The sequence below is a fragment of the Pimephales promelas genome, chromosome 12, assembly GCF_988280905.1.
Source record: "Pimephales promelas chromosome 12, fPimPro1.hap1.1, whole genome shotgun sequence".
In the NCBI taxonomy this organism is placed as follows: Eukaryota; Metazoa; Chordata; class Actinopteri; order Cypriniformes; family Leuciscidae; genus Pimephales; species Pimephales promelas.
Window position 1 is genome coordinate 33,416,003 of NC_142780.1, and position 13,033 is coordinate 33,429,035.

The 13,033-nt window shown below is 36.3% G+C and overlaps 1 protein-coding gene across 7 annotated transcripts in view; it reads left to right on the forward strand.

Annotated features, from left to right (window-relative positions):
* The first annotated feature begins 3,698 nt into the window (after positions 1-3,698).
* ubr5 (ubiquitin protein ligase E3 component n-recognin 5) overlaps positions 3,699-13,033 on the forward strand; it is a 59,866-nt gene continuing 50,531 nt past the window's right edge. For all 7 annotated transcript variants that reach the window (XM_089118041.1, XM_089118043.1, XM_089118045.1 and 4 more), the window contains exons 1-4: positions 3,699-3,934; positions 12,381-12,425; positions 12,533-12,614; positions 12,913-12,989. In XM_089118041.1, coding sequence (XP_088974167.1) covers positions 3,873-3,934; positions 12,381-12,425; positions 12,533-12,614; positions 12,913-12,989 — 266 coding nt within the window. In that variant the 5' untranslated portion in view covers positions 3,699-3,872. The remainder of the gene's footprint in view (positions 3,935-12,380; positions 12,426-12,532; positions 12,615-12,912; positions 12,990-13,033) is intronic.

The following is a 13,033-nucleotide window of genomic DNA, read 5'->3' on the forward strand; positions in this document are numbered from 1 at the left end:
GTACAGCGAGCCCTAAAAAGGCGTTATTTTCATCATAGCCTAATATCTTCATTAATTCGTCACTATTTAACGCTAAAGGAATGAGTGTTTCTCCATTAAAGGGATAGTTCACCCAAAAATGAAAATCCTGTTATCACTTACTCACCCTCATGTTGTTCCAAATATATGAGTTTATTTCTTCTGCTGAATACAAAAGAAGATATTTTGAAGAATGTTGTTGGTAACCAAACATTTTCTGGTCCCCTTTGACTTTTTGGGTGAACTATCCCTTAAAACCTTTGCATTCAGTCTTGAATATTTGATTAGCCAACATCCTTGATTAGTAAGCTGTTATATAACAGTGACCCATCACCAGTAACATATACCAACACAATCTATCAAGGATGCTGAGTTATTCTCTCTGCTGAAGCACATTCTGCTCAAACTATCATGATAACATTTTATATAGTGTTAAATGACACATATAGGGCTCTGACACTTCGACTCGCAGCATTAACGAGTCATCTGAGGCCTGAATTCCTGGATTGATCCTTGCCCTAGATTTGTATGAGTGCATGTGTATATCTTAGAGGCCAAATACGCTTTTGCTCATGTACTTTACTCCACGACACGAATGCTGATCTTGGAATGTGTCACAGACAGTTATTTTGGTGACTTCTCAGTTGGAGATCATATTACTACACATGTGACCACACAAACAAGCTTAAGCAAGATATTAATAAGTATTAAAGTCATCATGAAATCAGAATGGATCATTCTTATTTTTTATGGAATATTGCAATGTATGAATTTCATGAATGTGTCTTGTAATCTTGAATCAAAATAACTTCCCCTCCCTCTTGAAGCTCTTCTCTTCTCTGATGATGTGTGTTTACTGGCGCGAGGGTGGGGCAACCTGTCACTCACATGAAATCCACCAATAGCAAACCATCACAACCATCCAATCAATTCCCCACTGACAAAACCAAGTCCTGATCTATGTTCTTGTTCAAGAAGCTGTCTCATTTAGGCCCTGTTTACATTAAGATGTGTTTTAGTCGATCGGATCACAAGTAGACAAGAGACACACCCGTTTTAATCCGTCTCTGTTGTCCTATTTCAAACTGTGTCGAATGCATCTTTACAACACATTAGGTTACTGCCTGTTATCCGATCAACCAAAATGCATCGTAATACCAACTGGGCCTCTCCTGTACGTCACAATATGAAAGAAAAGATGATCACAACTTCTGTTTCATGCTTTAGACTTTATTTGAAACAAATAGTGACTTTATGAAATTGAACATTAAACTTTGATTTGACTTTAAACAATTTTATTATGCATGAAAAAAGAAGCGTGGACTTAAATAAGGAACATGATATGAGATGCACAACTTAAATCAGTTTCCTGCGAAAATCATCAATCAAATATTAGATGGAGCGACTGACCAATCAGGATGGAGCACATTTCATCCTGAAGCTGATCACTATTTTTAGCCCCCTGAATTTTTCCTGTTTGCAGACTCTCATTTGAGCACAAAGTGCACTAAACTCGGGCACACACATGATTCCCAGAATAGCATGTGATGTGTTTGCACAAAGTCACTTTTTAACTCACTAAACAAAGTTTTGGTTAAAAATAGCATCTGACTGTACTGTCTGCATTGATTGTCCTTGATTCTTGATGTCATTTAAGATAAACTCACACAGATATTTCATGTCATTATCCTAAATGAAACCAGATATCATTATATCAATAACCAACAATGGGTTAATGAACAAGATAATAGTCCAGACATAACAAATACAATATCTTTGACAAAATGTATTTGTCAGTCAGAGTCTGCTTGTATAATGAATGATGAACTTTAGAATATATAGTTTGCACGGAAAACAGACATATATATATATATATATATATATATATATATATATATATATATATATATATATATATATATATATATATAACATAAAACATAAAAATGATTACCTTTATTTTTAAGAACGAGGCCAAAGATTATTTTTTATTGGCCATAATTTAATTCAAAAGAAATCAGAGATAAAACACGGACTATGTGGATGGTGAGGGTAAGATGAGACAGCATTTTCTTCATTTGTCCTATATTTGAGGTGAAATAAAACAAGAGTAGCCTACTGTAATATTGTATAGTAGAAAGTGATTTAGAAGGAAAACGCTGACACCTGCTGGACGTTACATGATATATTTAGTTCACCCTTTACTAATTATATTTTGGTGCTTTGCGATTAAAATAATGATTCACATATTTTGAATCACTATCTATGCATTTATCTGCTCAGTCTCACTTTGAAGAATATTTGTGAAAAAAAGTCTAAGTCACTAATGAAAATATAGATTGCCCTTTTTCCATTAAAAATAATAGCATTGCTCTTGTTTGTTTATATCATGTTCTGCTCCAGTTTCTTTGTGATATTAATATAAGAACAGAAAGATGTAACACAAATTTGTAATTAAGAAGGTTCAACTGACCATTTATGTAGTCCATCTCAATTTTCATTACCAGCTAAAATCCCGTTAGAGCCCATCTTATTATTTTAAGCATTAGGGGATTTATCAGTATGAAAAGATACATTACTAGCATCAATAAAGTACATTTCTTAACTTTTTTGCCCTGCAAATAAACAGAATGTCAGTTTTATTTGACTTTTATTTTATTACTTTTTTGACAGTACATTCAATGTAAGAATGATTGCTTTGCTTTGCACACCTCTGATGTTACAGGTGAAAAAGGTGAGTGTTTTTGTAAGGTGGGCATGGCAGCTTTATTGCTATGGGTGCACATACACCACAAAGCATTAAGCATGCACGCACATGTGCGCAGCTATCTAAATGGGGACATTTCATAAAAATAATGTTTTTTATACTGTACAAACTATGTACACTAATCCTACCCATCACAGAAAATGTTGTGCATATTACATTTTCAAAAAACATCTCTTAGTTTTATTTATAAGTGGTTTTCCTCACGGGGACCAAAAAATATCCCCACAAGGACAAGGATTTCACATTTCAGATATTGCCATCTTTGTGGGGTGGGACATTTTGTCCCCATAACAAACACTCACACATTTTTTTCCACTATTTTTTTCCACTATAATAGTGAGTGAGGACATTGGATATACTTCCAGTGATTTTAAATCATCTTTATTATATTTTCTTTGGCCTAACCCAAACCCCACCTCTAAACCTACCGATCACAGAAACACGTGCAAAACCCTAACCAAAAACATGACCGATTCATAAGCTTTTTAAGTGACCAGTAAAATGTCGTCACAAGCCAGTTGTCATAATAATTCACTAAAAGTGAGAACATTTGGCCCTAAAAAGTGTAGCCACAAACACACACGCTGTCAAAAATATCGACTTTTACGTCACAATTTCGACTTTTCAACTCATAAATATAACTCAGAGTATGCCATAATTTCGCAATTACGATTTACAAAAGAATGATTGTGTTTCGTATGTGACGGAAACGAGTCTCCATAGATAACACGGCAATAACCGTGAATTTATTTACTACAATGACTCAGATCACTCGACGCCAACACAATGACAACACATGGGAAATAAACCCTTGACACCGCCCCTCTTCCATGTCTTTATCCCTCTCAGCCAATCCACTTCCCCAACACATGTTTTCTCACAACCAATCAGGATCGCCGTTACACGCGCATCCTTTCCAACAGACCCAAAGAAGCTTAAACAGAGTTAAGATGGCGGCATGTGGATGAGGAGGTTGTATATTTCAGCTCTTCGGTTGCTTTTGGCGAAGAAAACACATTCTCAAACCTAACCCGTAAACAAAAGAAAAAAAATCCCCCCATAAATTAATTTACCCGGGACCGTGTCCATGACGTCCATTCACTTCGTGGTTCACCCGTTACCCGGGACCGAAGACCAGCTAAATGACAGGTATTTATAAGAAAGAAGCGATTTACAATCAGTATTTACCCCTGAATGAGGTGAAAGGGTTTTCAAAAAGTGTTAATAAAATATATAGAATATTTTAGAGCTGTTGCAAACACTCAAGGTTGGGCATTTGGGTCTAAAAATAACGAGGCCCGGCTGACTGGAGACACAATGCGGGTTGGGGGATGGGGAGGTGAAAAGAGAGGGAACTGCGATAAATTCACACTTTTACACCCCAAATAAAGACTTTTATTTCAAATGTACGCTTTATTTATTAGGTTTAACTTAAGTTTTCTATGATACGGCGAATGAACGTGAACAGAATTGGCGAATAAAATCCTCCCAGGTTAGCCGGTTAGCCCTTAGCACTGCGCGAGCTCATCTGTTTAATTAATTTATCCTCATAAAATTTGTTGGGAATTATATCACAATCACTGTTTTGACGCTTATCCGTATGGATTGTTTCATATCTAGGGTTGGATTGGTGAACAGTTTTCTATGACAGTTGCCTATGAACGCGAAGATGTCACGATGTTTTCTGCTAAAGATGGTCTTTAGATAAAGAATTGCAATGTTGTGTGTTACGTTTTCATAGATCTTTGGCAGAGTTTATTTCGTTGTCATCACTCGTGACATGTAAAAACCCCTTTCCGAAGCTTTAGTTGTAACGTCACTGATAGATACTATGTGTTGTACTCTTGAATTTATATAAAGAAAGAATTTTAGTCAACTTGACTAGTCCGAATTATTCCATGCAGTTGGTCATGGAGGTGATTGCTATGGCTGATGACAGCTGCATGAGGAACCCATGTGTTCAGCTGATGGCATCTTTGGACAAAATGGGTGTTGGGATTCTTTTGTTTAATGATGTTTCAAAGCTATGTGTTGGGGTCTCACACTGCAAGTCTCCAAGCATTACACGTTAATATACTACTACCCCCACCAAAGATCCCTTAATGCTTATTTTGTTCTCAGGTTTGGAAATGTATTGGCATCAGGCATACCATTAAAGAAAGGGTTATACCGCTAAATCATTATCCAAAGTTTGAAATATAATTTTGCCTTTTGACATTATATTAAAACCATGACTGAACACGCATATATTTGTCTGTTCATTATGAATATTTATATTTAATTTTTTATAGTCACATTGCTATCACAACTAGTAATTATTTTAATGAGCTCATTGTTTGTTTCCTTAAATTAATTCAGGATGTTTGCTAACTGCATGATTTGTATTATCTTTGCAATGAACATTTAACAGATCACTCTAAATCAGTGTTTCCCAACCACTGACAATGTCTCAGGTGAGCTGTAGAAAATGATCTAATTCCTAAAAATAAATGCTACAAGAATACATAATCAAGAATACATATAGAAATAAACAAGAATACATATAGAAATAAACAAGAATACATCATCGCTGTCGGCTGAAACCTCTTATCTCTAAATCTTGTCATTTTTGTTTAATAACATTAATGCTGTTGGTTACCTTTATGTCTGTATATGGGCTATATGTGTAATAGGGGTTCGGACTAAACCTCATAACTTCATTGGCTTCTCAAACTGTCAGTCAAACTTTATAACTCCACCCGCCTCTATTGTGACTAAAGTTCCATGCACAGTTTGAAAACTGTCTTGTCTTGAATTGCTTTTTTGCAATTCAATTGTAAATAAAGAACTGATGCTTAAGTACACCGTTTTTTTGACTTAAGAAACATTATGTCCATATAGGCTAAAATTTTGTTTGTATTTGTAGAGCAGAGAACAGTCTTAGTCTGGTATTTGTCATCCCAATCGTCTAGTTGAAGCAAATATACTGTTTTAAATATCCTCTTTACATAGTGCTTCATCTTTTGTATCATGAGATTTTGATGATATTTCAACAAGAAAACCGAGCACCCATATAGCTACAATAAACTTTAGCCTTTATATCTGTAAGCTGATGAAAATGAAATGTAATGCCTCAGATGCGGCTGTTCCAGTGACAGACAATATATATATAGCCTGTCATTCCCTGGTCAAAAACCTTGTGACTCCATTTGAGCTTGATTTTCATAAAATGTTAGGCTAATAATGACATGTGCCATTGGCTAACCATAGCTATATGATCATGCCACAATACCAACTTCGATGGTTTTCACCTGACAGCAACATTAAATCTGTTGTTTTATCATCAACAACATCATATAACTACCTGTATGACCTTATTGTGTTCCTACCAAACTAAAGCTCAAGTTTCACATTAAATGTGAGAACTACTTTTAATAAAATATGTAGTTTTAATATGCCATTTGAAGCAATGCATGTTTGTGCAATTTTGTCATTTTTATATAGTGTGCATTTAAAAAACTGCCGTGGCAAAAAAAGGTTGGGGAAAAACTGCTCTAATTCTAAATTGTAATGTATAGGTTATTCTGGCATGCATTTTCTGTAAAGCTGCTTTGAAATATGTATTTTGAACTGCGATATACAAATAAATTAAAATTTAATTATATTATCCCTAAGACAGTAATTTGTATTACTACACAACTGCACTGTAAAATAAATGTAAATGAATAAAACAAATGTAACTGTAAAATTACAATACTTATGTCTTAATTTTCTAAATAGTTGCACAGTAATTTTCATCTTTGTTTTGGGCTGTGTATAATGTTTAATATTAAAATCCTATGTGTTTCTATGGCTTTTGACTAATTGAGTATACTAATTATTTCGGGGTGATATATATATATATATATATGGTAATTGGTGTCATTTTTAAGCAATTGATAGTCACGATATAAAGAATAGGAAGCGGGTTTTTTTTGTTAGTGCATGGAAATGTCACATTTAGAATTTAAAATGTTGTGAACACTTCTTTCATACTGACTTTGTGCAACAAATAGTAATCATTCCCAACAAAGGGAAAACATGCCTTGTATCAACACTAAATGCATTTGAGCCATTTTGTAAGTAAACTTAGCACTCTACTACATATTATCATCTTGCATTTCTTGTTACTTTGTGTAGTTCGTAGTTGTGGTATTCTTTATTATCTGTGATCCCCCAGACCGGATGTAAACTTGAACTAGTCATTAACGTTTCAGCTTATATGCGTACGCTTTTATCCTTCGTTCTTCACTGATATGTCCTGCTATAATGAGCTGTGACGTGAAGGCTTTTCTGCTGCTCAGCACTGACAGGAAACGAGGGACCTTTCTGCACACGTGTCCCCTTCAAGCTAGATTCAGCATGATCTCTGTAGCTGCTGCGCATGGATATTCTTTTGCAGAATGTGTATTAGTCTATGTAGCTGATGTTGGGCTTTTAGTCTGTACCAGAAAGTATAATGCATTGCAAAGCTTGTAAGCCAGAGGCTGTGTATGTATGCATGTGTTACTGTTGCTTTGGCAATATTATAAATGATCATGCCAATAAAGTGCTTTAAGCGCCATTTGTTTCCACTTATAGCATTCTCCCTTATAGCATAATGAGCACTCTTTACTTGTTTACTGTGCAATTCAGTAACAATTTGAAGAAGTGTTTTTTAGGAACCCCCCCCCCCATATTAGAAAATGGCTAGTAAGTCAATATGTGCTGCTCGTCTACCACCATCTGCTAGTTATAGTGGTTATTTCATGTCTTTTTTAATTAAAAAAACAAAAAAACAAGTTTGTTTACCACTAAGTTTGAGTTTTCCTGCATCTTTGAACTTAGTTTTACAAATCATCACAATTAACATTAAAATTGGATAATATTCAGAGCTTTGAGGTTCTGGAACAAGTGTGAAGCACTTACAAATGCTTGAATTTCATTCTTGAAAGGTGAAATATGTTTGTTAAAAAATCTGTTTCTGCCACAATACCATGGTAACAGTTAGCATGGCTACATTAAATCCATCTGAGAGGTTCTGAGATTTTTTTTTCTTTTCTTTTGCAATGATAGTATTGAGATGATTTGAAGACCTCACTGATAGTTTTAGATGATTGTATAATAATTGGACTGCAATTTAGAAAACAACCACTAAGCTTTTTTTCATCATTTAAAACATGTTATGTGTTTGAGTTCAATGGATGTTGTAAATGGGTTCAGTAGTGTTTAACCCTTATGTGCTGTTGTGGCTTTTTTCAGCCACTAAGGGGTATTTTTTAGTCTTAATTTGGCCGTAACTTTTTCTTTGTTTCAGCAAATGAAATGATTTTTGGTGACAAATCTTATTTTGACACATATTTTGGGAAAATGCTTTGAAATTTTTCAAAAACTCAACAGTACACTCTGGGCAAATTCACTACCCTTTCGTTATGTTCGTGGCTGAAAAAAGCCACTACTTTAAACTGCTGTAAAAATGTATCAGATAAATATTTTTTTCAAATTTTTTTGCATAAATCTATTAACCGACCTCAGTCCTGATCAAAACTACTAAATGTTTAAAAAAATTTCAGGATTTTAACTCTTTAATTGCCAAATTCATAAATGATGTCACTGATTTGGGAAAAAAAACACAGAAAATGACTTATTTTCAATATAAAATATGATTGTGGACTGGATTTTTTTTCACCTTTTATCACAGTCTTGGACATGTCAAAGATTAGAAACAACATTGGTTTTGATGCATTGTTAGTTTTTGTGTAGCATCAGATTTTAACTTTTTCTCCCTCATTTACTGTTCGTGGCTGTTTTTGCCCCATTGACTTCCATTATAACCACATTTTTTGATTGCAAAGCCATGACACCATAAAATCATGCATTTTTGATTGTTGATGGTTTTCCCTGTTGGGAAGAGGGAAAATTTGTAATTTTTACTGTTGATAACCAGGTGGAACCATTTAACCCTTTAGACAGGCCTGTGCAAAAAAAGCTTAGTTTCTGGCTTTTACATGCAGTTATATGGAGTATAATAGCATATTACAGTGTGTATATGTGTGTGTGGGTGTGCGTGAGTGTGTGAGAGAGTGTGAGAACTCACCTTGATGCGTCTGAGAAAATAAAAATATACACTTCAGCTCTCAAAACTACATGGAGTAAACAAAAACAAAGTAAGTGTATTTATGCATCTGCTGCCTTTTGATGGTGAGAAATGCAGACTAAACAAAAACAAAGCAAGTGGATATAAACGCTTGTCATTTGATGGTGAGAAGAGCAGCAAGCAACATGAGAGAGGGCTTGACTTGTAGTGAAGTTTTAGAGATGATTATGCAGTCTGACCCCTCCAGCGAGCTGCAGGAGGTATTGTCTTCTCACTCTGACCGCAGACTCAGGACAGTCAGATCCTGGTGTGGATGTGGCACCCTCATCATCATCTCAAGCTTCCACTGAAGGCGAGGAGGATTCAGATGATCCTGGATCTGGATGGACTGGGAGAATCTTGAGAGGGACATGGTGGCTCTGAAAATCGCATGACCACTGCGATCATCCCACAGGCAACGTGTGGACTCCCGTCTGGATCTGTAGACGCTGGCCAAAATCAGTAGCCCCATGTTGGCACAGAGATCTGTGGAGTCCACCCCAGTCCAGTTTCTCATTGTGCGGTGCCCATGGAGGTTGGTCATGCTGACAATGAGGTCAGTCGTCTCCTCCGTAAAAAACAGATTGAACACAGAATACATGTTCTGAACCATTGCGATAGCATAGCGTGTCGGCCCTCGACTCACGCCTCTTGCAGGCTGAAGAAAGGGAATTGTCTCCGCATTGGTGGAAAACCATACTTCACCATTTCTCCCAATCCACCCAGATCCAGGATCCACAGAATCCTCCTGCTTTCAGTGGAAGCTAGTGCTCCACTGAAGGCGAGGAGGATTCAGAGGATCCTGGATATGTGGACTCCACAGATCACTGTGCATTGGGCTACTGATTTTGGCCAGCGTCTACAGATCCAGAGGGGAGTCCACACGTTGCCTGTGGGATGATCGCAGTGGTCGTGCGATTTTCAGAACCACCATGTCCCTCTCAAGATTCTCCCAGTCCATCCAGATCCAGGATCATCTGAATCCTCCTCGCCTTCAGTGGAAGCTTGAGATAATGATGAGGGTGCCACATCCACACCAGGATCTGACTGTCCTGAGTCTGCGGTCAGAGTGAGAAGACAATACCTCCTGCAGCTCGCTGGAGGGGTCAGACTGCATAATCATCTCTAAAACTTCACTACAAGTCAAGCCCTCTCTCATGTTGCTTGCTGCTCTTCTCACCATCAAATGACAAGCGTTTATATCCACTTGCTTTGTTTTTTTTTAGTCTGCATTTCTCACCATCAAAAGGCAGCAGATGCATAAATACACTTACTTTGTTTTTGTTTACTCCATGTAGTTTTGAGAGCTGAAGTGTATATTTTTATTTTCTCAGACGCATCAAGGTGAGTTCTCACACTCTCTCACACACTCACGCACACCCACACACACATATACACACTGTAATATGCTATTATACTCCATATAACTGCATGTAAAAGCCAGAAACTAAGCTTTTTGTTGCACAGGCCTGTCTAAAGGGTTAAATGGTTCCACCTGGTTATCAACAGTAAAAATTACAAATTTTCCCTCTTCCCAACAGGGAAAACCATCAACAATCAAAAATGCATGATTTTATGGTGTCATGGCTTTGCAATCAAAAAATGTGGTTATAATGGAAGTCAATGGGGCAAAAACAGCCACGAACAGTAAATGAGGGAGAAAAAGTTAAAATCTGATGCTACACAAAAACTAACAATGCATCAAAACCAATGTTGTTTCTAATCTTTGACATGTCCAAGACTGTGATAAAAGGTAAAAAAAAATCCAGTCCACAATCATATTTTATATTGAAAATAAGTCATTTTGTGTTTTTTTTCCCCCCAAATCAGTGACATCATTTATGAATTTGGCAATTAAAGAGTTAAAATCCTGAATTTTTAAAAAAAATTTAGTAGTTTTGATCAGGACTGAGGTCGGTTAATAGATTTATGCAAAAAAATTTGAAAAAAATATTCATCTGATACATTTTTACAGCAGTTTAAAGTAGTGGCTTTTTTCAGCCACGAACATAACGAAAGGGTAGTGAATTTGAACAATGCACAAGGGTTAAATAGATGATGCTGTAGGCATATTGCTGTACTGATGTGCTGAGTATGCCAGCAAGATGTTGGCTCTGTTCCCAAACTTAGTGAACTGTCTTGCGGTCTACTGCCTACTAAGGTAGCATCTTCTTAACTGAAATGAAACCTCAAGGGATTTTTTTTGGAGTGTTTTGCATACATAGGCAGCATCCCTCTCTCATATATATGGTGCTCTACACACAAATTGTATGTGGTCCTATGGTGCCTTAAAATGCTGCCTATTTAGTCAGCTCACTAGGTTTTTGGTATGTAGCATTACAATTTTACAGCTGGTTTGACACGCTTTTTGTCCAAGAGCTTGGAGGGCTAAAGTTGGCCGATATCTGAGAAAAATCTTTTTTCCTCTGCCAATTTGGACCGGGCTGCGAATCTGCTTTTTCTTCGTATGTCTCTTTGCTGCACATCTGCATTTACTCACATGAAAGCTGCAGCACAACATGCGGCCTTCCAAGTATGTTATCTGTCCATACAGTGCACTTATGCCAAAGGTTTCCTTGCTGAAATTGTTTGCATTTTTTTTTGTGTGCTTGTTTGGACTGAGCCTAAATATCTCTGTATGAAAAAAGAGTCATTAACAAACTTGCATTAATGAAATTTTGATAGAGAGATGATTTCTAGTGGGGCCTTTCATTTACCTTTTTCCCCTTTCACTATTGCGGCTTGAACCACTTATTGTCTTAATTTTATAATTACCTGAGTTTTATATTTATTTGTATCCTTATAAACTTCAGATTGGGCCTTCTTTCTCTTTTAAGGCATGACTATTTATAAAGGATGTATTGGCTTCTTGTATTTGCAGAAATATGCTGTTTTTAATCCTGTTGAGCTTTAAGGGAGCATCTTAAAGTGTCAAACAAATGCGTAATTTGCTGATAAATTAAGATCATATCATGTGAAAACATTAAAATATTTAGACTACATGTTCATTACAAATTATGAGACAAGCTATGACTTAGGAGTAATTTTTTAACCTTAATCTAGGCCTCCCGTTTCATTTGAATCTCCAGTTTTCCGATGCATTCACTCTGTGAACTATCTAGTTTTTTGAAATAGCTTTTTCTAAATGTATTATGATTGTATATTAAACATTATAGTGCAGAATGATGGTTTCTCTTTTTTAACATAATTTCTTCAATTGTAAAGTAAAGGGTAAAATAACCTACAAGGCCTCAATTCCTCTGACCATATCCATAATCTGTTTCTCAGTTTGTCTTCCGTCTCCTATGGTTCTCTATTCAACCATAATATTCAATCCTCCAAAGGTTTTAGCCAGTTTCAGTTCAGACGTTTTGGCTGTTGTTCATTTAGGGTGGAACATTATTATTTTAGGCATTTACTGTGGACATTGAGTCTTTAAACACATGCCTTTGTGTCTTGCAGGCTCCGTGAAGTGTCAGAAAAGCTCAATAAATACAACTGTAACAGGTATGGTTTACCAATTATTTACATTTTAAGCCCAGTGTTTTTCCACATCAATGAAGTATTGAGTTTTGTAAAAACACTTGGCTAACATTTCTCTGTCCACACGGCAGTCATCCACACCTTATTCCGTTGGAGCAGGCCAAACTTAAGCAGTGTGTGGTTGGACCAAATCATGCTGGATTTCTCCTTGAGGTATTGTTATTTATATCATTGATTGCTTTAGGCTTTTTCCTTATTTTAAAGGAACAATTACTCCAAATATGAGTATTATATCATCGTGTTGCTCCGAATCAGTCGGCTTGTTTTTGCTCTTTTTTTCCCCCCATAAAACATAAGTCCGCACTAACCATGTTTTCAAGTTTTACTGCTTTTTAACTGCTCCTGTACTGCTTTTGGGAATGTTTGAATGAAATGAGGGTGAATAGATAATGCTTGTTTGTCTCTGATCAACACAGAGCAATGTGGAAAATAATATACTTTTTTGTTTCAGGATGGACGTATTTGCAGGATAAGCTTTGCTGTCCAGCCCGACCGACTGGAGCTCGGCAAGCCTGATGGCAATGATGGGTGAGAAATGAATACCTGTCAGACATCATGGAAAATGCATGGTT